The 26,932-nt window shown below is 40.0% G+C and overlaps 1 protein-coding gene across 3 annotated transcripts in view; it reads left to right on the top strand.

The window, feature by feature from the left end:
• Window positions 1-574: 574 nt before the first annotated feature.
• The window catches only part of LOC136845261 (transmembrane protein 263-like), a 47,450-nt gene continuing 21,092 nt past the window's right edge, over window positions 575-26,932 (top strand). The window contains exons 1-3 of one of the 3 annotated variants that reach the window (XM_067115401.1): window positions 833-953; window positions 1,103-1,276; window positions 9,422-9,638. In XM_067115401.1, the coding sequence (XP_066971502.1) occupies window positions 1,235-1,276; window positions 9,422-9,638 (259 nt within the window). In that variant the 5' untranslated portion in view covers window positions 833-953; window positions 1,103-1,234. Of the gene's footprint in view, window positions 1,277-9,421; window positions 9,639-26,932 lie in introns of all 3 variants that reach the window. The other 2 variants (XM_067115390.1, XM_067115379.1) reach the window with 2 other exon arrangements.

The following is a 26,932-nucleotide window of genomic DNA, read 5'->3' as shown; positions in this document are numbered from 1 at the left end:
AACAAATACCATGATAACATAAAAGCATTAAAACTCAGTATGGAATGCATTTCATATTTCGTAGGTATCTGGGATCTTTAACATAATTTCAACGATGTCTGCTAACAGAGAGAGTGCCTTGTGCAACACAGCTTTCATTTTTATTAGTAATTAACATACCAAGGCCAAAAAGTCTTAATACTTCTAGAGTCATCAAATCATCAAGGATCAACCAAACTATGCAATCGGACAAACCGAGATCTTGAAATAAGTGCGGACAAAAAAAAAAAAACAGACTGAGGCACTTAATTAAATTAAGTGCTGTCTGATGACGTCAGTCAAGGACATGAAATGGGAACGAGAGATGCATTGATTAAACGATAAAGAGGTCATGAAGAATATATTTTTGAGTTTAGTGAAATATCCAGTTTTGATCGTTGACAAATTTTTAATTGGCCATGCGTTATTTCAAGGCTTAAGAAACAGTCTTATTTCTTGCAATTGCAGGAAACTTTAAATCTAACCGAAGCAGGAAGTTGTCGATGCTGCAAGAACAAGACTGCGAAGCCTCACCAAGGTCAAGGAACTAAGATTTGACTCGGTCTTTTCAAAGTTGGCACTCGCTTGAGGAATAACTTTGGTTTGTTTCACAAAAAACAAATCGCGGACTTTGGTAAGAGCGTGCAATTGATTCAGAGAGAACCATGTTTGTTATTCCTGACGTGACATGTATCATCAATGAGTTGTCCGCCGAAGATAAAACAATCATCAAGTGGTTGCTGCTCTATCGTGTTAAGTTGGCACCACGTGACATCGAAAGGCACTGTAACCTCGTACCTCAGGCAGGCGGGGAGATGTATCCGGCAAGGCCATTGGTCCGTTGAGGAGATCTTCCGACCAATCGCCTTCCAGATGGGTAAATCTGCCACGCGCAGCTGTTGTCAGTAGCCTGTCTCCAAAACAAACAAAAGACAGTGAGGCATAGGTCTATTTACCTTTTGACATTTCCCACAGAACATTATAATTACCGGTAATTTCTCTTCGAGAATTGTTACCCGAAGTTAATGATGAACTGACTGCTCATAGGAAGAGCTGTTTTTAATGGAGTGACACTTAATTGCAGGAGAGATAAGTGAAATAAGTTGAGGATCGCTTCGAGAGTTGAAACTGCTCGACGGAGCTGAGAGACATTGAGAGAACCTCACGTCTTCCTTCAGTGTTAGAAAAAACGAATTCTTTCTCATAACTCGTCGCCATGACCAGCTACATTAAGGGCATCTACGGCTATATAAGACCGGTAAGTTTTTAATATTGTATGTTTCTAGTCTTTTAATTAAATCTCTGCCCATGTTTAACGGAATGAAAATTGTTTTGGGTAAACTGCTCATCTAAGTTGATGAGGCAAGATTTCAATTGGCCTGTGCGTAGACTTTACGTTAACTTAAAGTAAATGTCCTAGTTTTATTAAAATATAATTGTTTATAATATAGAACATACACTATTACCTGGACATTTCATTTGGTCAGAGTTGCGTAAAATTTAGGGGAAATAGGCCTAGGCTTAGAAATATGAGGGAAGTGGAGTCACTAGGCCTACAGAGCAAAACGGCCATTTAAAGTGTGAAATGAACCATGTTTGTATACTTTTATGCGAAACTGGGTCGCTAAACTGTAAAGTAGTCTAGCCAGGGCTATTACTGCATGGCAAATTTTGATATTGCCGTATTTTCGGTAAAATTTTACGTTATCTGTAGGTCTAATTGAATTTCAGCATAGCTGTTGCTTTTCCAGTAGTTTTTCATGTGATTTTGATGCTTTTGACATAAGTAGAAAATGCATAGGGCTATTTACCATAACACATCCCCTCCATGTCTAACAAGAAAGGGGATTTCAATTGGGAAGCTGTTGGAAGGACATATGAATTGGATAAGGGATGCTTTCTAACTTTAACTAAGGTACTGGGCCCTTACCAGGCTGAGTATTTAGTGGGATTTGGATTTCACAGAGGGAAAGTAGAAGTTTTTTTTTCTTATAGGAGAGCCAAAAACAAGTGAATTGCACCAATAGGAGTTGTCTAAAATGCATAAACAACGTGTTGAAACCCAACCTTACCGAGGGTGCTGGGTAAGTCAAAGAGTAATGGGTAAGAGTTTGTTTCAGGTCTAAACTCCAATTCCACATGAGGGCTAGTACTAAAAACGGGGAAACAGTGATTCATCTAGACTGTTTCACCATGTTTAGTACTGGCCCATGGTGGTCAAATGTATTTTGCTGTGTTTAGTACTATCCCCTGGGGGATCAAATGTCCCTAAAGAAAAAATCCCCAATCATTTACATGTATTTTATATTTTATTGTGATAAATATTAGTTTGTGAGAATTGTGTATATAGGAATATTTTTTCATATTTTACGAAGATTCTAAAGATGAAATTAGAAAACCGATTAGTGATGTTCAGACCGGAAACGAACATTATCCATGTAATGTAGGCAGATGTTTCTTAGCCTAACCTAATGTAGGATACTAAATGATAGTTTTGGGATACTAAGAGGGGCAGTAACAGCCTTTTAGTCCTGTTAAGGGAAATAAGTTGTGCACGCACTATTAACTGTTGTGGTTGATGGAGCCATTCAACACGATGCTTGCAGCAGACTGCTAAGTCGTGTTGTAAGTTTAATTGACATTTCATTTTCTTAATGCAAAATTATAAGTCAGGGTGTCAACCATGTTTTAACCCATTTTATCTGGGCTTGGAATCATCATTAGTGTATAAATTCTGTTGGCAGGGTTATTACTCGGTATTTAGTCTGATTAGTTACAACTGTTGAGTATTTTTGTACTGTTGGCTGCGTCTCAGTGGTAATGGAACAGGATAGGTATAAGATTGATAAATAATAGTGTTTTCAGTACAGTATATGGTGGAGTAATCCAATTTTTGTAATGGAGTGAAAATAAAAATCCTATTTCCATTTTCTGGCTAAAGGTATCTTCCATGCAATATTTAAAAGAATCAAATTGTAGGAAGTCAGACAATATCTATATCAGATGAAAAATAGAGTTTTCAGAATTATTTATTCTTTTGTCATATTAATTATAGTACAGTATTTATCTCTACTTCATGCTCACCTAAGTGATGCCCCTGATTATATATGATTAGTCCTACAAAATATTCATGAGTATTCACTGATGTTGAAAACTTTCATCAATATTGGGTGTGCAGTTCACCACCCAATCTCGGGATAGAACCAAATATTTGGCAAGCCTTAGCTGTGGTAACCTCCGCTGTCAGTCTTGATATTAAGTATATACATGTCATGCAACTGATTCATGTGGAAGTCAGCTGGCAACTAGCCAGCACTTATTTTGGCGCTATTTCTTTGATGCATATGATTACACTTTACATGTAGGTCAGCAGGAAGTACAATTTGAGTATTTTATGATTGTTGTGATGAATGACAAGGTCATTCAGGAAGTTTTGTTAGTCATCTTAATGTGCTTGTCTGCCTTTTCTGGATTTGATTCATTTAAGTATTGCATGACAGTATCTTTCATCCAGAAATTGGAGGCTGTTTTTTATTTTAATTTCTGTACAAAATTTGATAACTTAATTATGCTGTACTAGGAACGAAGCCATTTCTCTGTCTTGCCAGATGGGTTCATGCACCATTGAGACACTTGCTAACTTATTGAGTTAGAACCATGAAAACTGCATTTGATATCTCTGTCTTTTGAAGTTTACAGACACTAACAGTGTATGTGGTGTTCATCAAGGATCTGGGAAGAATTTTATGCTAAAGTTGACCTGATGACTGTTCCCAAGGTCAATGTTGTGTGAAGTTTGTGAAACATTTTGTAATGGTTTATGTTGCAACATGACACTGGTATAATTAATTTTGCATTAAAACTCAAGAGGGAGTCTTTGAAGATTGATAAGAGATTTGAATTAAAAATTTATTGGCTTTGGATTGCAATTTGCAATGGATCTGTAAGCATCATGGAATTCTCTGCAAGAAGGCTGAAAAAATGACCATTTCATTCCAGCATTCCCTTGTTCAGACAATAAAAGGTTTGGGCTTGGTGTGTGACCTGGCCTGAAGGTGGGACAATGATTTTTTTGTTCTTTTTTTTCCTTATGTGGATATTGTATATTTTTTTTTCCTTATGTGGATATTGTATATTTTTTTTTTCCTTATGTGGATAGTGTATAATTTTGAACCTTCAGTATGCTGCCTTTATTCTAGTTATTGAAGCTTTCCTTTGGAGTTGTACCCTCGGTTGAGACAAATAAAAATGCTGGTAAGGTACCTAGTTGTGGGGATCTGTCCAAGAAAAAATATTAATTAAATTATCAAGGTTCTTAGATTTGGGGACGAAAATCAGAAGAGCTACCACCCCTCATTTCAGTTTCAAGATTGAGATATGCTAAATATACAAACTTTAGGCTAACTGACGGAGGCTGGATTACTCAAGAATTGGCTAACAAGTTTGATAAAGCCATACACTGATAAATCTTACAACTAACAGTAGCCAACTGGAGCCTCACCCTGTTTTAAGTGAAATCAGAACAAGTTTTTACTTTTTATTTAACAGATATTCATGAAACATGTGCAATTGATAATTAAGATGAAACATAGAAAGATGAGATAATAGGTCCCTAAGTTTTAAAATAATTTTTATTACAAAAGTTGCAAAAAATTTATATGATTCAGTGAATAATAATAAAGATTATTTTAATACCAGTCAGTGTTGTTCCTTGTAGTGGAGCTATTCATAAGTACAGAAATAGCCATAGACGCTTTTCATTAAAAAAGAAACAGTAATTATTTAGTTGTATTTGGGCGTAGACATGTGGCTTAGGTTTAGCGGACTGGCTGCCCAGTTAGCCACTAAATGCTTTGTGTAAGCTTTATTTAAGCAGCCAATGCATAGGTTAAATTATGGCTTGAGGGGATAAAACGGAGATGTTGCACACAATAGCTAGTTATCTTACACTCGTTAGTTTAACGTTCACGTTTCCCTTCCAAAATTAAATGATGACTTACTTGGCTGAACTTACTGGATGGAAGGGATTGTGTGTTGGGCTTTTAGTTGTAATCAACTCTGGATAAAAGGTTCCTCACCTTTCTGTGTCTGTTATTATTATTATTCAAAAGATGAAACCTATTCATGTGGAACAAGCCCACAGGAGCCATTGACGTGAAATTGAACCTTCCTAAGAATATGGTGTTCATTAGGAAGAAGTAAGAGGAGGTAAAGGGAAATACATAAAGAATAGATCCCACTCATTAAAAAGAAAAAATAATAAATAGATAAAAATGTAGTAAAATACAAGGAGAGTAGAATTAGGGTAGTAATGCATTACATTTTCGCTTGAACTTCTGAAGTTCCAGTTGCACGACATCCTCTGGGAAACTGTTCCACAGTCCAACGGTGTTAGGAATAAAGGACTCTGGAACTGAGAAGTTTGACAGTGAGGCACATTTACTGCATATTGGTGCTGCTGTTCAGCGAATCAGTTTACTCTCGACAGGTAAAGGGGATCAGGGCTCAGTTGTGAATGTGAGGGATTTTTGTTGAAATACAACTTACGAAAAAGTGACAAACAAGAGACCATCCATCGATGGTCCAAGTCATAACTGCTGCTATTAGGAAACAGAAACCTACCATCACAAACCACTCTATCTAAAAGAGATAAATCTCTGGTAGAAGCAGACATCCACACCGGAGAACAGCATTCTAGTAAAGGAAGCATAAACGACAACCTAAAACAGGTTGCATTGATTTTATCACTGTTATAAATATATGAGGCCTTACAAACAGTACCTAACTTTTGTGCGGCATTTGCTGAAACTTTCATTTGATGTTTCTCAAAAGTTACACCTAGAATTACTAAAGCTTCAGACTCATTCAGTGGAGTTCCATCCACCTTAAGGAGAGGATGGGGTAGGACCGTAGGAAATCTGTACAAGATCTGCTAATCAATAGTGTTTTTGTTTTATTGGAGTTTACCTTCATACCCCACTGACTACACCATTCACTGACCCAGTCCACGTCCCGATTGAGGCTGAAGGCAGCTTCATTTCTCATAAGTGGAGGTAAACCCACAAGTGTTGCATCATCAGCATACTGATCAATCTTGTTTTCCAGGCCAACAACCACATCATTTGTATACACTAAAAATAACAGTGGACCAAGAACACTGCCCTGTGGAACTCCAGACAAAATAGGTTTTGGTCACCAAAGATCCTGTCCACAGCAACTCGCTGCTTCCTAACTATAAGGTAATCTTGAAGTAATCCAAAAATATATCCACCCTCTCCAAGATTCTGAAGTTTATAAAGAAGCACCTTGTGATTTACTAAAAAGAAAGCAGCACTAAAATCTGTTTGAATTACTCTGCACTCAAAACCCCTACTGTATCAAGGTTCCCTTGCAAATAGCAAGTCAGGTCTAAAAGAGCATCACAGGTACTGTACCTAACTGCTTCCAATATGAGAATAGAAATACAAATTGACCTCTAATTACTGCAGTCTGCAGATATGCCACTCTTTGGAACAGACACTGTATTACTAAACTTATGCTCACCCCCAAAGATACATACTACCTCAACATAAAAATCTATAGAATCTACTTATCCTGGGAGACAACTCACTAGAAGCTTTCTTAAAAACAAAGGGAAGAAACCATCAGGATCTTGTCCACCCCAGCTGTCAAGATTATCCAGAATTTTCCCAACATGGCAAGTATCAGGGAGAGGGACTTCCTCAGCTGATTGCTTAGCTTCAAAAGCTCGATGAAGCAGTTCAGCCTTTTTCCTAGGGCCAGTAACTGTTAGTGGTGGAATGGAAGACGACCTTGACCCAAAGATAGATGATGCCAATTTGGTCCACCACAGATGAGGCTGGGTAATTCCTTCAAGTTTCCTCTTTAAGTAATTATTGTAATTTCTCTTGGCTGCACAGTAAGATAGTAAGCTCTATTCGCAGCATGGCAAGACTCAACAAAAATGGTGTCATTTTCAATTAAACTATTTTGTATCCATGCGTTGGATTTGATCTGTTTGTCGTGGTAGGTTCTTCTACATGTATCATCAAACCATGGCTAGTCATTTGTCCTAAATATGATGACCTTTCTAGGGGCATATCTTATTAAAATAGTCATCATAAAATAGTCATCAGCATTTCATTTAGCTTCTTGGGATTAGGATCTAAGTGCCTGACAAGCTTCAAGAATGCGTTTCCAGTTGACTCTGGATTTTAGCCAGACTGTTTTTCCAGTGGTGGCATTAGGAATATACCGATTGACAAATATGTCCATATCAGTGGCACAGTAATAATAACGGTCAGACATGTGTTATGTGAATGTCCAGCATGACCGACAAACGAATGTCTACTTTGAAATAGATCAGTGAAAGAAATTTTGGTCAGAAATCCTTCACATTTTCAATTGTTTTAGTTTTGATGTTCTTGAAGAACTGTAATTTAATTAATAAAATATAAAAATAAGTAAATAATAAATCATGAAAACCCTTTTAACATTTGAATTTTACAAAAGAGAATAAAAATAAGTAAATAATAAATCATGAAAACCCTTTTAACATTTGAATTTTACAAAAGAGAAAAATTTAAAAAATTTTGTTTAATTTATATTCTGAATTTTAATATACCGTTTTAGTATGTATGTAAAAGTACTTATAAATGTATTTGTTGTATGAGACGACAGATTATGTGCAGTTTTTAATTTAATTTTAGTTCATTCATCTTTGTATCGGATGATTTTGTCCTAAAGACTTGACTTCAGGCCTGGACTTAGTATTTTAATCAAATCCTTCGGCCAGCCTATGAGAGCTGAAAGTCAGCTCAGTGGTCTGGTTAAACTACTTTAGTAATAATAGTGATCAGAAGAGCCTATATATTCACAGACCTTGGACATGACAATAGCTGGAACATCTGTGAATATGTCTAATCTGTTACCAGAAATGTGGGTGGGATCATCAGTTAGCTGGACAAAACTGGAAGTTACACAGAACTCAAGAACAGACCTGCCATGTTCATCTGTGGAATTTGAATTTAGCCACTCACTGTACTTTGCATTACAGTCTCCACAAATAATGAATGAAGCTTTTGAATCCTGTGACTGAGCCATACTAATCCTCTCCAAGAGACAGTCATATACATATAGAATCGTTGATATTTGGATTGCGGTAAACAGCAAATATATATACATACATTGTAGAATTTCCTGAAAATCTTAAAACAACTTCATGGCAACCACACTCCAAATTTTTGTGACGAAAAATGGGTATATAGTCATGCCTTGCACATGTTGGATGTCACAACAATATATAAAGTCAGGGCCATCAAACCCTGGGATTAAAAAATCAACCTTTGACTTATTACTACCTACACGAGTCTCAGATAAAAACATCAAATCTTAGTTATGGGCACACCTCTGGAGATCAAGAAAATTTTACCTTAAGCCCTGAAGATTTAAGTAAAGTACTATGCAATTTTTCTTACCGTAATGAGTAACAGGTCCAGGATTCAGCTCAATGTCTCCCAGAAGAATTAAAATTAACTATATAAAATCAGTATCAACACTAATAAATAGACTTAAAACAACAGTGACATTGTAAAAATCATTAGAACAACAAGCAACAATGCCATCAACAACAACAGTACATTATTTACAAAAATTCTGTTGAGAGTATAAATAACACGTCCATATGTCAATGAAAAAAGTGTCGGAAGCAACTGGTCAACGAAGTGGGGTCGGCACACCTTGTAGGGCAAACAAAGTCCACCAGGTTTGCCACAAGAACTGGGGGAGGACAGTCAAGATGGATTTAGAAATAAAATACTCAGTATGAATAAGTTAGGTAAAGATGAAGGTACTTTCCTGCTAATCCATCAAGCAACTTTTGCATTGTCATCAGCCTGTCTTACACACTTTTAAAAACAACAGGAAAGTGAACAAAAAAGAGGATAAATGCCTGATTGTACCCCTCAGGCAAAGTACTCTGTCCAATGGCTTTTCAAGATTCACAAACATATGTTCTCTGACACCTCTCCTTTTTTGTAAGCCTAGGGACTCCACTGCAGAATGATGTTGATTGGGGCAATGGTTGTTATAGGGCAATATTCAGTGCCTCAATTTAAACTTCCAGTAATTTGCTTGGTTTATTAGGCACTAAATTTTGACATGCTCATATACTGCACTATAAATTTGAACTTGATATTGCTGTTATTCATGAGACCTTATAAAGCTACAGGTGGTTATTTTTGCTTTACCATTACCTGGTTATGAGAATTTTACAATTATTTCCATAAATTTGTAGAACTTTACACAATATGGCAACATTAATGCATGAAAATAATTTCCTGCAACAACAGATTTACTGTTGTAGTGAAATTTTGCTGTTTCTAAACTATGATTTCATCTTTAGGGTGCTGATGTGAATTCTGCTGCGCCATCTAATCCGTCCAATCCTAGTTCGCCTACTAGTCCTAATCATAGTCCTCCTGAGAGTCCTGTATCATCTTCAGGGAGTCAACTTGAAACACAACAGCAGCAGCAGCAGCAGCAGCTGCAGCAACCACAACCACCACAAGGGTACTTGAGTAGAGCAGTTTCTGGAGTAGCATCAGGGATTTACACTGTAGGTGAGTTGGAGAATGTGAAAGATTTTGCTAATAGAGGTCCTTCTCATGGAAATTGAAGGGGGTTTTGTTTGTGACTGTACTCTATTCTAGGTTTTCTCCGGTTTTGAGATATAATTACTGTTTTTTGGATAGTTATTCTCAATCCATTGTAAATTAGTAATGATGGTTTTTGCCAGTGAATGAAATATAGGACAGTATTCTTTATCAATACCTTTAACTTTACACCATCAGTATTACTACAGATCTAATATTAGTTAAACCTTTACAAAACTGCAGGACAGTGAAGTTGAAATTAGTACTGCAAATGGATTTCATGGCAGTATTGCAATTAAACTGTTTGAGGTGCCCCATTTGGAAAGTCTACTAATTGTGGTCTTTTAATAAACAGTTTTGCCTTTCTTGCAGATTTGTTCCTACACAAACACTGTACATTGACTGCCTTAGTTTTGCCCCACTTTTCTGAACAGACTAGCAATAAATTAAAATGATTTTGTTCCTACTGGTAAGTACCATCACTACATAAATTTTGCTACTGCAAAATGGCAAGGGTTGTAATAATCATTATTGCATATGGAGAATGGCTAAATAGCAAATGGAGCATTTTGAATTAAACCTGTGTGGTTGCATCCATCATCTTTACAGTCCTTGTTTGATGTTTATGTAACTAAACAAGGAATAATTTAAGAGACAAAAAATGACAAAATCAGTTTATTCCTTAGCAAAAGAGGGAACCTGCAAGAAGTAGCAAATGGCATTATTTCTTCTTTGAGTCAAATTCATAGAGACATTGATCAGGGAGGTATGGAACATGGCTATCAAAAATGCCAAATGAAGTAGATTCCTATTTGTCACCAGTCACAGGATGTAGGAGCCAGAAGAGACAATTAGTGTGTCAAATAAAGTAAAGGCTACTCAGACTGAATTTTCCTTATACTGTATTAATATATTCTATAAACTAACTTACAACTAATAAATGGAATTTTGGGCCCCTTTTACAATACTGGGTGGCCAAAATTTTAGAACAATAATACTCAATCATATATGTATACAAAAAAATACAACATGCAAACTGTAAAGCTTGTTAACAAGACAAACTACAACATGCACATTCAGTCACAGCCACTTTATACAACTACTTAATATGATCAGGGATTAAACACAAGCAACGAAATTTGCATATCAAACGAATTTCTCTCTGCCTGCAATTCAACCTAAGAGAATAGTACAGCAAAACATACAAAATAGATTAGACAGATATATATATACTTAGTACAGTATTTACTTGTCGTGACAAAACTATCCAAATAGGCCTTCCTCTAATATCATCAGTATTTACAGCAGAATTAGCAGCCATACAATTGGCTCTCAAGATTATAACAAAAAAAGGAATTCCTTCAGCACTCATATTGAGCGACTCAAGAAGTGCAATTGAAGCAATAGGATCATTTAGATCAAATAATCACCTTGTCCAAAATATACAACGGGAAATACATCAGTTAATTACAAACGGCCTTCAAATTCAAATTTGTTGGATCCCAGCCCATGTAGGCATTGAGGGTAATGAGAAAGCAGATAAAGCTGCAAAATTGGCTTGTACAATCCTCCCAACTACTATGAAAGCACCCATATCAGACTGGCTAGCATCAGTTAAACCCTTAATTTATAGGGATTGGCAAAATGATTGGACAAATATACCCCCACAAAACAAACTAAAACAAATTAAGAACGAAGTTAAAAAATGGCATTCTTCTACCCAAAAGCAAAGAATCAATGAGGTTATTTTAACAAGACTCAGAATAGGACACTCCAGACTCACACATGGTCATCTGATGTCAACTCCGCACACAAACCCAATAACTTGTGAAAGATGTAACATCCCAGTAACAATCAAACACATCTTGATTGACTGTCCCAGATGGCATCATGAAAGAAAGACTTATTTACAAAATAAATCAATAAAGGATATTCTAGCAGAAGGTAATAACTTTTCAATTAATAATATCATTCTCTTCCTAAACAAAATTAAATTGATAAGTAAAATATAATCCCCCCCCCCCTTTTTTTTCTCATTTTTTTTTCTCGATTGTTTTTTTCTAATCCCCCCTTTTTTTATTATTTATTTATTTAGTTAACTACTTAATTTTTTTTATGTACTCTTTCCCCCATTCTTTTCCCAGCCCGAGAAGAACCCTAAAAGAGTTCAGAGGTCTGGTTAAACAAATCATTTATAACTAACTAACTAACCTTCAACCTTAGGTTCTTTAATCCAAGCAAAAGAATTATTCTATATATACTTTTCTCTTTACATGCTTAGACATACAGTATCAGGGATTATAAACTCAGACTTTATTTAACAACAGTTTGCCCAGAAGATCATTAAAATACTCAAGTCCATATGAGATCCACCAACAATGTGCAAACAGATGATGCTGAATTAGTATTCAAGTTAAAAAAAAAAATTGCACCTTTATACTTCCACAATATGTCTTTACATAAGGTCGTTGAAACAAACCACCAATGCAAGTTTATCACAGTTGGTTGTTTTCTAAGAATGAAGCTATTAAGTAGTTCAGCATAAACCACACATCACCTATCAGTGTTCTGCAGTAGTACACTGCATTTATCCAATTTTAAGTCACATAAAAACTGCCACAAGGGCGGTCTAGCAGGGGAGAAGTTTTCTTTTTGTTCTTTTCTTTATGCTGCCTCATTCCTTGAAGCTCAGAATGAACTGGAACTAATCAAAATAAAAGTATTTATTGAATACATTGAGCTGAAAAAAACTAAAAAAAAAAGGACTCAATAACAAAAACAGATGCAAAAGCAAAACAAAACATCACTACTATTTTTGTTTCTTAAAATACAAAAATAAAGTTTCCCTTCTCAAACCAAACCCATTCAAAATAAAATAACAAACAGTCTGCACCACAAGCTTATCCTTGCTTTGATTTTCATTCTTTTCTTCTTCAATTCTTCTCATCCACCTTTTAAACATTTCCATTATCCCTTCCGATGATTCTGTTGTTAGCACTAGGTCATCTGCATAAAGCAGTTCCCAGGGAACCTTTTTTTTTTGTACTTCATAACTTCTTTCATCACTGTGATAAGCAGCAAAGGATGCTAGTGTTACAAGAGACTAACATCACTAGCTGAATGAGTATTTCTGTTACCCATGGCTTTGGTAATGTCCACTTATTTAATTGCCCTGGTACTCTGTCAAATGGATTTTCAAGAGTCACATATAATGTCTCCTTCTTCATGTGGTACTTTTCTTGATCGCTCATTGTAAAAACTGCTTTTATTGTTGGTCTCTGACATGAAGCCAAACTAACAGGTATCAATTTAGTAGTTTCTGCTATCTATCCTCCAGCACATTTTTCAGTTTTTATATAAGTAACTTACCAAGTAATTACATAGCTATTGGTTCCCTAACCTACAGCAGCTTAAAATTCAAAATTCGCATGGCGGCGCTACTATTGTTAGTGTGTAGGTGACAAGGTCCTGCCCACTATCTGGGACTCAAAGGAACATCTTAGCAGAGAGCTCAATTCGTTTCCTGCCGGCTTCTGGTCAACATCAGAAGTTTTATGCAGCTGCTTCTTCGCTTTTCTGCTAGTTATTTGCCCAATCTTGGTGAAATATTCAGGATTTGTTGCTCTCTGGCTTTCTATCATTGATGAATTGTTGTTTTGGGTTAACTTTAGGAATTACTTTAGTTAACGACATCGGATTCCAGTTCATACAGTGTTCGCTTCTGTTCTGAGGATTGTAGAACTAGGCTAACCAAGCTTTTGTATGATTCTCATACAAAATGCACTAAATGCAGGGGGCAAGAATGTAGTAAAAATAATACTTGCATAGAGTGTCAGGATTGGGAAGATAAGAAATGGAAAACCTTGAAATCTCATCTAGAAAAAGTAGAAAGAGATAGGAAGAGGAAAGCAGCCATTATGGCTGAGAATAGGGCCAATGCAGATTCTATTCCTTTGGATAATGTAGGGGATGATAGAACTACTACTCCTCCTATTCCTCCTCCTACTCCTGTTCCAGGTTTCCCATGATTCCGCTCTTAGTGCCATTGCCAGCCTCGAAGCAAGGTTCGATCAGAAGTTTAGTGTGTTATCTAATACAATTATGGAAATGGGATGGGCTATTAGATCTCTAATAGAGAAAAATGTGAGTAATGAAAGTGCAGTGAGAAGTGAGAGTGCTGTGAATGTTGAGGAGGTGCCTGTCCGTCCCACCAGTGCTCCTAGACGAAGGCCACTGTCCCGCTCCCCCACACTGGAGAGAAGACATACCAGAGGTCCAAAGGAGGCTGGTTGGGGTTTGCCCACGGACAGTCGCCCCCTCTGTTGAGCGTGTTGTTCGCTCCCAGGCTTCGACTAAACGCCATTGGAAAGGCGTTCCAGTGCGTCAGCTATCTTCAGATTTGGAGACTTCCATTTCGTGCAAGAAGCTCTCATATCGCTACAGGTACTCTGTTTCTTCGTGCCCACTGAAGAGACATGCGGATCTTGGCAACACCTTTCCCCTGGCTTTCAAAAGGTACAGGGAGGCTAGCCCACAACCTTCCTGCAGTTTTGAAGTCCAGCCTGATCTGCTCATCGTCTTCTTTCATTGAGAGACAGTCCTGAGCACTATAAGCATTCTAAGCATCCGACTTCTTCCGAGTGCCTGGCACCCACGATTCACGCCAGACTTCCGCTGATGAGCACCTGGCGCCTGCCGCCTCGTGCAAACTTCTACTCTTGAGCACTTGGCACCAACTCCCAAACTTCCGACGCCAACAGGCGAACGCCCAGCCCCACTCAAGCGCCAGTTGACCGAACTTATGGGTTTTTTGAAGAAATCCTCTTCTGCTCCAGAGTCCAAGGATAAATCCTTGTCTCCTATCTCATCAAAGGAGGAAGAGGTTGTTCAGGATACAGTCCCCTCTTCTGCCTACTCGTCTCTTCTGCGTTTCCGCCTGTATAGTTTTCCTGATTTCTTCGTGCTTGCTTCACCTACTTCTCCAGCTTCTACCTTCCTCATGAAAAAGCATATGTCAGAAAGTACCAGGTTACCCAAGCTAGTTCATTCCTCCTTCCTCGAAGAAGGCTTTCAAAGAAGTTCATGTCTGGCTGACTGCTGAGAGAGAACAGGACAAAGCAACATTTGCTTTTCTGCCGAGCAAATTGTTAAAGATGAGGTACTCTTTCTATGCCACTGGGGAAGCTCCTTCCTTGGGAGTTTTCTGCCTCCTCCGAAGGGGACTTCTCTTGTCTGGTGGATTCGACTCATAGAACGGCCTTTTCTACGGCCAAGATAATGTTTTCCTCATCTGAACTGGATCATCTTATCCAGAATATTTTTAAGATGTTTTAGATTTTTAGTTTCCTCGATTGGGCCGTTGAGGTGCTAGCAAGGAAGACTGTCCTGATCTAGCTGAAGACTTTGCCTCCAGTTGGCTGGGAGTTCTTTCGTGCTCAGATAGGGCAATCAGAGACAGCTCTTTAGAACTTGCCTCCCTCTCTTCTATGGGCATCCTTAAAAAGAGGGAGCTCTGGTGTTCTTTCACCTCGAAAGGAGTCTCACCGACACAGAAATCAGCTCTACTCTTTGCTCCTTTAGATTGGTCTCACCTCTTTCCACAAATCAAGGTGAAGGAGATTTTCTCAGACTTGCAGAATAAGTCTACCACTGACTTGTTGGCACAGTCCACTAGACGTCTGAGGGAGCCTGTGCCTTCCACATCAAGATCATTCTCCCCTCCACAGTCTCAGCCCTTTCGTAGAGGGGAGACTAAAACCCAGTCTAGGCCTAGATCAAACTTGCGACCTCCTACAAAGTCCATTAAGAGGTCTTCCCTCAAGACCAACCCCAAGAAGTGAGAAGTTAGTCCTCCGCCCCAAGTAGGAGCCAGACTTCTACTTTATTGGAAGGAATGGGAGCGCAGAGGTGCAGATCCTTGGGTGATCAAGGTTCTCAAGGAGGGCTACTCCATTCCTTTCTTGAAGACTTCTCCTTTAGTTACATCTCCAATTGCCTTGACAGTGCATTCAAAAGGTTCCACAAAGTTTTTGGCCCTTTCTCAGGAAGTTGAATCCCTTCTTTTCAAAGGAGCAATGGAGGAAGTGCTAGATCCCCACTCAGAAGGTTTTTACAGTCGCCTTTTCATGGTTCCGAAGGCCTCGGGGGGCTGGAGGCCCGTTCTGGACATCAGCGCCTTGAATGTGTTTGTACCGAAGACGAAGTTTCACATGGAGAGACCGTTCACTCAGTCATGTCCTCAGTACAACAGGGGGACTGGATGGTCATCCTGAATATGCAGGATGCATATTTTCACGTCGCTGTTCATCCTGTAACGACTTATGTAACTCTTGTTACAGTAAAATTTTTTTTATTCCAGGTTATGAAATATAGCTTTCAAAATGCCATACTACATAGACAAAGCTTGTCTAAGAGCAGGAATACCAGTGACACAATTCAGTGGAAGCACCTTATGGATAACTGACAGTCATTAACGTAATATTTAGAAATTTATTACACAGCTTAAACATTTAACAGGTCCCCAAATAACTGAATAAAGGGACAGAAAAAAACTCATTTACCTACAATGCACATTCACTACCTTCAGTCACCTCATTCTCTCTAATCCACTGATCTATCTTACGATAGATAAAGAAACAGGTTAGAGAAAAAGGTAGAAATGAAACTGTCACACTACAATGTAATTCTCTCACATACGACAGGAAGAGACACAGTAGGGGAAGAGAACCTTAAGCCTGATATATACAAACTCGAAATTTAACATATTTACAGTTAGGGTAAAGCTATTTCCTTCGCTTAAGTGATCCTAATTAACACCAACACCTATGAACTTAGACGAATACAGCCCTCGGGTAGCAAGCACAGGATTGTCTCAATAACCACGAAGATGTGGACAGCTGAACAGGGGTCGTCTTTTATAAAAAGTAAAAACTGGTAATTCACGGAAGGCACGCTTAGCCTTCTTCGTGACCAAAAGGCCTCCTAATGGCCCCGAAAGACTAGACAAGGCAGGGAGGCAGAGCCACAGTAGGTAGAGAGGCGGTGCAGTAACATATAGAGAGGCGTTGCAGCAGAGAAGCAGTACAGCAGAGAGCAGGATGTCCCTCATCAACACCCGCAGGAGACGTATATATCTCAGGATATATCACCCAAAATGACAGGATGGCGTCTTGTGATATCCTGACAAAGAGCCACCAGCAGCAATAAGGCACCCAATGACACGTCGGTCGAGTTCTTTCCTATAAGGAGCTGAGTCCCAAAATCGCCTTAAAACACACCCAGTGTCCATAAAACACCTTCGTTGGGAGAAAACGAAGGCGCAAAACCATCCAGTGCTCGTACATGCAAAGAAAAAGAAAATTCATGGGCAAGGTATCAATTACAAACTAACAAACCCTTGGTGGGAGCGAAAAGACCCTATCCAGCTATATATATTCGAGGCTCGAGAGAAAAATAAAAATAAATGAAAACTTGGAAAGAACTGAACAAAATATTTACGTTAATATGAGCCACGAACATAAAATTAAGCAGCTTAAAGTTACAATCCAGACTCATGGAAATTTCTACACTTCATTTTTCAGGACAGGGTACATTACTACAGTTCTGGGCCCTATGCTTTGGTTTGCCGACGGCCACTCAAGTCTTTACATGAATCCTTGCTCCTCTAGGGAATTGGCTTCACTTTCAGGGAATCAACATCAACTTAAATCTAGATGATTGGCTTCCCCGCTCACCGGAGGAGGAAAAGTGCATGGAGGACTTGAGAAGAACTCTGCTTGACACAGGAGTTAGGCATTCTCATAAACGAGAAGAAATCCATAATGACACCGACTCAGGAGATTCCCCATTTAGGGATGATACTGAATTCTCAGACTTTTTGGGCATTTTTGTCGCCCAAAAGAGTCAAAAACTGCCTTCGCTGTTAGTCAGTTCCTTGCACTTCCTTCCTGCTCGGCAGTGCAGTGGATGAGTCTTCTAGGGACCCTCACTTCAGTAGAGCAGTTTGTAAAATTAGGCAGACTGCACATGACCCCTTCAATTTTTCCTCAAAGCAAACTGGTGCAGAAAGACCCAACCAGGCTTTCGTCTTCCCAATTACGTCGGAAATCAAAGAGGATCTCCGGTGGTGGTCGTGCTCAGAAAGACTTCAGGAAGGGAAGTCTCTTCTCCCATTGCACCCAGACCTTCAATTTTATTCAGATGCCTCTGACCTAGGCTGGGGTGCTCTTCTGATGGCGTGGAAGTTCCGAACATGGATCACGGTGATGCCAACAGACTCTCGCATCAATGTAAAGAACTGAGAGCACTCACTGGGCCATGTCTTTCTCAGATCTAGCTCGCGGCAAGAAGATAGTAGTGCATGACAACACCACTGCATTTTCTTATTCACAACCAGGGGTCAGCTGGCCCCTTCTCACCATAAGGAGATGCATAGGGACCTACTGTGGGGCAGAGAGAACCAAGTCACTCTTGTCAAATTGACGTTCATTCAAGGGAGAAAGAACGTTATTGTGGACGAATTGTTGCCTCAAACAGGTCCTTCCCAACCGAATGGACCTTAGACCTGTTAGTCTGCAACAATTCAGGGAAAACGGTGCAAGCTCCACATGGATCTTTTTGCAACAGAAAACCACCATCTTCCACTCTTTACTCCGCCCCGATCCTCAAGCATGGAGCATGGACGCCCATGCTTTGACCGGACAGGCTTAAATGCATGCTCTCCCTCGCGAATGATCAGGGCGCACCAACAAGCTGTCGACACATCAGAACACCTCCATGACCCAAGTCGCTCCTTTTTGGCTGAATGAGGAATGTTTCAAGACCTGATTCAACTCCTGGTAGATTACCTAAGACTCCTTCCACAAAAATGGTCTCTGCTCAAACAATCCCACATTCTGAGATTCCACCATGGGTTGTCCGCTCTGGCCCTGACAGGCTTTAGACTGTCAAGTGCCTCATCAGAGCAAAAGGTTTTTTGAGACGGGCTGCAAAGGCAATTGTGAGATGCAGACAAGCCTCATCTACAAAGCTCTACCAATCAAAATGGGCAGTCTTTAGAAGTTGGTGCAGCCACTATAACGTCTCTTCTTTAAAGACAGATAAGTCAAACAGCATACTTTTTGATATTCCCAACTGTCAGGAAGCTTAATAACTTACCATCAAAGGTGAAAAGGATGTGCTCAGCCTGGGGTCTCTTAGTACAGAGTGAATGGACCTGTCTTCTAACTGGCGATATCATTGACTTGATCAACTCCTTCTCGATACGCTTCCAAGAAAGAAGTTTCTTCCAGCGATTTGGAACTTAGATTGTACTGAAATGGCTTTCAGGTCCCTCGATTCGAACCTCTCCATTCTGTTTCCTCGGGAACTCACAAAGAAGACTCTCTTCAGTGGCTCGCACGCCAAGTGTATTAGCGAGTTAATATGGGCAATAGACAAGAGAACAAGTTTTATGCAAGGGAACGCAGTATGCTTTTCTGGTTTCTCACAGAAAGAATGTGGACCCTTCTAAACCCTTGCCTAGATCCTTCATCATCAAGAATCTATGGGTATCTTAGGACCTGAGAAGAAGAAAGACTTTCTGTCCAGTGAGGTATCCTCAGGTACTACCCTCTATAGGACAGAAAAAGATTAGAGGACCTTGAGCAACCTCTCTGGTACTCTGTAAGAAACCCAGTTTTCAGCCTCTGCTTTCCTCCAAAAATGCCATCTCTTTTCTGAGAGAATTAATATTAGAAGCCCACTCTCAGATCCAGGAAGAAGCCTTTCCATTAGTTAAGGTTAAGGCTCACAAAATTAGGGCTTTCAGACATAACTTGTCTCCTTCTACGGTCTTACAGTCGACGTTCTGGAGATGCAAGTCCATGTTCGCCTCACACTACCTCAAGGACATAGAGACCGTTTTTGAAAATTGTAACACTGTAGAACCTTTATCCGTGGCTGGCATGGTGCTGGGAGTGGAAGCATAGGGAACTCTGTTTGTTCGCTATCCACTCGCCTTGAATTAAGGTTTTGAGTCGATGGGAAGCCAGGGGTACTTTGTACCTGGAGTACCCACCAGTTTTGTTTTTTATTTTGTAAAGGTTGGGTTATGGTTGTAATTCTGTGGTGTAGGTGATAGTGTTGTTATTTTGCATTCTGGTCTTTGCCCAGGGCAAGAGCATCCTTTTAAAACCTTGTCAGCATACTGTGTACTTCCTCCGCTGCAAAGTTCCCACTAATGTAGGGGCAACCCTTGGCTACACTGCCATGCCCACTACAAGTTGAGAGAAGCGCTGACCAGAGGCAGTACCTACCTGCAGCAGCTCTCTCAACAAGTAAGGAAACAACAAACATTTATTCAGTGTTAGCAACCTTTCTAGTTCAAATTCGTTACAGGTAGTCCCCAATTATCAGCGGGGGTTCCATTCTGAGGGTGTGATGATAACCGAAAATCGGGGTTTTTTGGTGGTTTTTGGCGATTTTCAGGGCTTATCGGCGCCAAAAAGCGCAGATTTTTGGTTATCGGCGCCGATACCGATAAGTGGAAATTAGGCGATTTTTCAGTGCCAGGGCAAACCAAAACCAGATCGTCATAACTTTAGACTGCCGTACCAATGCTGGAGTAGAGTATGTCCATGATCTTTCCCACCTCCCAACAATGTGGAATCAGCTATGTAATTACTTGGTAAGTTACATATATAAAAATGACATTTTTATAATAAAGTAAAGTTTTATATATACTTGGGCCAAGTAATTACATGATCGGAGCCCGCCCTCCTTCCCTTGCATGGATGTTAGAGCATGAAACAAATTGAGCTCTGCTAAGTTGTTCCTTTGAGTCCCGGATAGTGGGCGGGACTTTGTCACCTACACACTAACGATAGTAGCGCCGCCATGAGAATCTTGAATTTTTAAGCTGCCTTAGGTTAGAGAACCAATAGCTATGCAATTACTTGGTAAGTATATATAAAACTTTATTTTATTATAAAAATGTCATTTTTTTGTAGAATGTTCAAGGAGTCTTATTCCTCTATAATTTTTGCATTGCATTTCATCTTTTTTTTTTTTTTGTACAATATACCTTTACTGTACGGCTCTTTCACCACTCAAGCTTACCTTAGGTCAATCATTTTTACGTACCTTAGGCTATGGCCTTTAGTTGTAATTTTGAATTCTGTGTGTATCAGATTCATTGAACTGAAGAGTATAAATGATCCTTTGGTTGAATGTAGGCTCTTCCTACACTTCCAGGACGTGTCTCCGGAAGAAAGGAGTCTTCACATCTAAGTCAGAGAGCTGAGATAGATTTGCCTAGGATTTCAGTGTTTCTCGATCTGAGTTCACTCCTAGACTGCAGTAATCCATTTAGTATAGACCACAGTCCTAACTTTTTACGTTAGTAAGGAGACACTTTCTCTCATTTTCTCTCCACCAAACAGCAAGAGAATTTCTTCTGTGACTGTCAAATCAATTTTCTCACTACAGAGTGGACCTTGAATCCCCTGGTCTGTCGGGATCTGTGGAATCTATGGGGCAGGCCGATTAGCATGGGCAGCAGACTCCACATTGCAAGTTCAGTCCAATTTGAACCCCTAAGTCTTTTCCGCCCATCAACATAGTCAAGGAAGGGCAGAACAAGTTTCAGGCTCTTCGCAACATTACGATGACTTTCATAGCCCCCTTCTGAGCCAAAACGTAATTATTTCCAAACCTCCCATGGTTGTTGGTGAACTCTCCATGACTCCTTCCCCAACCCGTGTCTACTCAGTTAATCTCACCAAGGGTGGCTTGCTGTTATCAGGACAAGCCTCAGATTGTCCAGAAGCTTGTCAGAACAAGGGGGTTTTTTCTAGACGTTCTACAGGGACTGTTGTAACACATACATTGTCCTTCTAGTTCCATCTACCAGAATAAGTGAGCCTTTTTATGTAGCTGGTGTCTCAAATTCTATGTTCCTCCTTTTGAGACATCTGTGACCCAAATGGCAGATTGCCTTTTTTTTTCTTTTAGCTAAGGAGATCTGAAGCATCTCGTATTCTTCATTAAAGGGTGTCGAGCTAAGTTTAATTCAGTTTTAAGCATCAAGTCTTTTGACTAGTCCTAGCAAGGAAAGGAATCCAGTCTCCTGGAACCTGGATTTAGTGTTGAAGCGACCGACAGGGTCCTCATTTGATTACTGTGCTCTTCTTCTCGAGAAAGATCTTAACTGGAAGGCTATCTTCTTGGTAACCTTGGCTTCTGCTAAAACGTGAGATCAAAGCCATCGTTCTAGAGTAGGTTTTACTACAAGGAGATGCGGTTTGCTCGTTACCCTTGGAATTTTAGCCAAGAACAAGGACCCATCCAAGAACTGGATCCTTTCTTTCTCCCTTTAAGAACTTAATGGACATCCTTGGCTCCCAGGAGCGCCTGCTGGCTCCCGAGCTCATAGCTCGCCTGGCACCCAGCTCACCTGGCGCCCAGCTCGTCTGGCACCAGCTACTGCCTGGCCCCAACTCATGCTCTGAGCGCCCAGGAGCGCTCACCAATTCTGAGGAAGAGTAGAGAGCTCTCTGCGCAATTGGTTTTTTAGGTATTACCTGAGCAGGACCTAAAGACCAGAGGACCATCCATAACCCATTGTGTTCTGGCAAGGACCCATTTCATCCTCTGACTAAAGAATGCATTGTCTTTCATCCTAATGGGTTTTTTCTGAGAGACACTCTCAGGTTCAGGAGAACATTTAGCCTTCTTCCCTTACTTCCATTCTGTAATCGAACTACTGGATGTGTAATCAATCCTCACTTCTCACACTTTTAATGAAGTCAAACTGTTAATTTTGCAGTACCTTGCCATCATTAGTAGTGTGGCGGAATTCAAAACACAAAAACAACACACAACACAGATACATAGAACATATAACCACACACAACACTCACCCTGATCCTCGGTTGCTGGGAGATGGATTAAGGTGTCCACGGTCGCCAACACAGCACACAAAACCACACAAACAAAACTGAAGACAGACTCTACACAACAAGGAAATATAAATAAAAAAAGGAAATAGAACCATATACACACAAATAAATAGCACACCAACAAGAAAAACTAACAACTCTCGGAAAAACATACAAAAAACTGTCCAACACGAAACCACTGACAGGCACTAGCTCTGACTAAAGACTCCCCCAAAACCGAAATCTCCTTCACATTTTCACAGACAGACAGCGCCGTAAACAAACTCCAACTAACAACCCTTATCCCTCTTCCAACAACCGAAACGCTCACTAACGACAGTTACACACTCTCTCTCTCTCTCTCTCTCTCTCTCTCTCTCTCTCTCTCAAAACTACGTTTACTTTACAAAACCATCTCAAACGGCAAACTAAAACACACACAGAACGTTGGAAATGCTAAAAATTCATTCATCCTCTATACCTTCCCTTTTAGTATTTTCCAACCAACACGTTTCACACTGCATTCAAAATTGCCTTACGCAACACCCACGGATGCTCACTACAGGTCCTGAACGCTGCCATGGGCACGCTGAATCATTCTCTCAGACTCGCCTTTCGCTCCAGCAACATTCAGATTTACATTTTCTCCATTCTCTCTCTCTCAGATTCACGCTATCTTCTTCACTATTACCACTCTCAATTTCATCCACAGTCTCATCTATACCCTGTAACTCTCGTTCCCAAATACTTCAATTCTTCACAACTAACCCATCCCATTCGCCATTGACCTTTCCACTCCTTGCAACGATTCATTCATGCTTTCAATCACTGCCTATTACTGCTACACTCTCTTACTTTACACTTTCCCCTCACCTCTCCAACTGCTCACTACCCCTACATCGCTCAGTCAACTCGGTTATATCAAACCCGCACATGCTATAATGCTCTATTCATACCATCCCATTCATCCGTATACACGCTTTATCACTCATTTTCACTTCGGCACTCACACCCCTATCACAATAAACTTGTTTATATCATTCCGCCTAATAATGCTTCTTCCCCTTACGCTTCTACCATATCTATCAAAACCAATTGCTGATCCTCCATACACAAGCTCTTATGCATACTTGGTCTACCCATATTCGATTTCAACCATTTATACTTTAATCATTAACTCCTCCTGCAAATCACCTGGATCACCCGTTACAGTCACGCATTGTCCTTCATCCACATTCACCATGTGTCTCGTATGTAGGCACGGATAATATTCCTCGCAGCCAACGTGGCTTGTTGGACACTGGAGGGACGTTGGGTAGGGGAGGGGTTATTTTCAAAACCTGGATCATATACACAATGTATTTTTATCTGACTAATGAAGGTGTTGTATCAATATCCTCATTCTTTGTAAATCACAGCTATCATTAAAAATGTCCTGGAGGCTATCCGGCCAGAATTTTCACACACACAACTTCTCCAATTCATGGCACTCTACCAACATATTTATGATAATTAAGCAAAAGGTATTCTTGTAATTTTATCAACCCTTTGTGTCCTTCCCCAAATACAAATCCCCATTGGACATCCCCTGTCATTACATTAAAAATTAGCCAGGCATGTTTGCACCACCAGGGGGTATTTTTTCAAAAACTTTGGACATCCCAATAAAATTAATCATATTTATCATTCGCACTCTGAGTCACACAAAATCACATTGTTCCATCATTACACCCCCAATATTACTTAAACCGTATAGCCACACACTCTTCCAACCAGTGCTATTTGTTTTCCAATCCTCTTACTCCCTGGACCCTATATCACTCATTTACCCTCATTTACATCCATTCTTAAATATGACATTCATATTAATATCGTATCTACTAAGCCAGATAATCTTACTCCCTTACAACACACTTCCCCACTCATCACTGGGTGAGTCTTTCCAGCAAAGCCTCACTCATGCTCCAATATTGCCTCACGTACATGCATCACACGCACCGCTTACCTGGTGTTTACCCATTTGAACCCCTTCACACTAGTTTCCCACCTAAGCTGTCACAGTCTCCCTCTTCTCTTATACTTGATACATGCCCATTGTATTCCAAGTTTCGATGCACAAGTGCTCAATAATTTCTGAAACACCATTTTCGGTATAATGCCCTAACTAGACACTCAGTTGCCACATGTTACATTTGTCAGGACCTTCTAACCATTAGGTATTGATTTTCCTTTCCGCACCTGCAGCATTTAACCCCTTTTAATCTTTGTACACTTCACTGAGAGAAAGTCCTGATTGCCCACACCAAACACGCACAAAGCCCACCTGCACTGGTATCCCAGGACAGAGTCCTTCCTTTCCACACTGGTAACACTTCGCTGGTATCCAATCACCCCACTCCCCTTTGTACACTGGTATCCTAACCCGTAGCTTGTGCTGGCATTTACCCAAACCCACCATTCATCCTCAATGGCACCATTCACATTACTTTGCTCCAAAACAGTTATCTTTACATATTTTTTTTTATATCTTCCCTCAACACTGTCTCCCTAAAAGCTTCCACATATTCTGGCACTTTTTCATCTACCCCAGCCTGTTGTACTCACACTGATTGTATTAAGTTATAATTTTTAAGCTATATGTTTTTCAGTAAAATTTCCAAAATTTCTCCCAGAAGTCAAAGGTCATTGAATATCCATCCTTTTTCTTCTCCCTTGTGCTCAAGTTCACAAATTCTCTCACATTCATCTGGCACTTCTCTAATAACTTTCTGTAATAATTCTTGTTTCATGTTTTTATCATTAAACTTCTCACCAACGCGTTCCAGCCTTCAAACATACAGTGACAACTTGTTTTCCTTCTTGTTCATCAAACTTACCTGACAGATACTTATACAGCTGTCATTCTCCGAAGGACAACTAGTCAAAACTTCACCTTGTCATACCAACATCTCCCACACCTAGTACAATAACCCTATACATATCAAGCAAAACCCAGTCAATTTTCTCCCAATTTCTGCCCTGTCTCTCTTACTCTCCCATACTTATCCTGACAAAACCTTCATACTTTCCCAAAGAAATCATGCACATCCCTATTCCATACTCTTTTGGTTTTGACACCGGGGGTACTGGATCACATACATAGCCTTTGGACTGTTTTGATTTTGTTTTAATTTTTCACTTCACTGTCGGTACTAGTTCTGCTAGTCCTTCATATGTGTTGTTGAATACAAAGTGAGGCCACTCAAGTACTTACATTCATCCTACTCATTATGCACTCTTCTTCCCATGTCTGTTATCCACTTGGATCCATCGCTGCATCCACCCTCAATCACTGCCTGATTCTTTGGAAGGCTCCTTCCTGCCTTCCCACCTTATCCTTACCGTGATCTTACCAGGTCTTCCTCAGGGTTTCCCTCTCTCCCTTTTTTATCCCCTGACTTATCCTTACTAATCCTTGTCCTTCCCTTGCTTTTCATTCTAACCTGTGATTGCGTCCCTGCCTCTCATTCTCTCGTTTTGAACTCCGATTCCCACATCACTGTTCATGACTGAGTGCATTCACTTCCTCTTCCCCAGTGTTCTGGAGAGCCCCTTCACACGTTCCAGAATGCCTCTGCCTCCAACAGCCCCTCTTCCCAAAAACACCCTTGGGCATACCTTTCACCAAGAGGTCCACACCTTTCATCATTCCCTCCAACTTTTATCTCTCTTCCAGCGTCTCCCAGGCTGCTTTCGTTATCTCGCCGCATATCCTCTTTCTTCACTTTTTCGTCCTAATGATCCCATCTCTCCCAACCGGAGCCTCAATTTCTCATTCTCACTCCTTTCAACCATGCATTCGTTTGACAGCCGCAACTCTTCAACCTCTTTCTGCAGTGCCTTGAATCTTCTCCTTTCCTCCAGTCACAGACTACCAGCCACTTTCTTAACGTTGCTGAACACTGTTGCACCAGAATTGGGCCCACATAATGTTCCGAAATTCAAAACACAAAAAACTCACAACACCTCTTCTTCTCCTATAAGGAGCCCTTCACAACACTCGCCCTGATCCGTCTTGCTGGGAGATATTAAGGTGTCCACGGGTCTTCCTTCAGCACACAAAACCACACAAACAAAACTGAAGACAGACTTGTCAACAAGGAAATTAAATAAAAAAGGAAATCCCTCATATACTCTTCAAATAAATCTCTCTCCAACAAGAAACTTCAACTCTTGAAAACCTACAAAAACTGTCCAACACGATCACTCAGCTCCTAGCTCTGACTAAAGACTCCCCTGGTTGACCAAAGTCCTCTTCACATTTTCTGCAGACAGACAGCGCTGCCACAAACGCTCTAACAACCC

The sequence above is a fragment of the Macrobrachium rosenbergii genome, chromosome 2 (genome assembly GCF_040412425.1).
Source record: "Macrobrachium rosenbergii isolate ZJJX-2024 chromosome 2, ASM4041242v1, whole genome shotgun sequence".
NCBI classification, from domain to species: domain Eukaryota; kingdom Metazoa; phylum Arthropoda; class Malacostraca; order Decapoda; family Palaemonidae; genus Macrobrachium; species Macrobrachium rosenbergii.
Note: the sequence above shows the minus strand (reverse complement) of the source record. Positions and strands in the feature narration are given on the sequence as shown.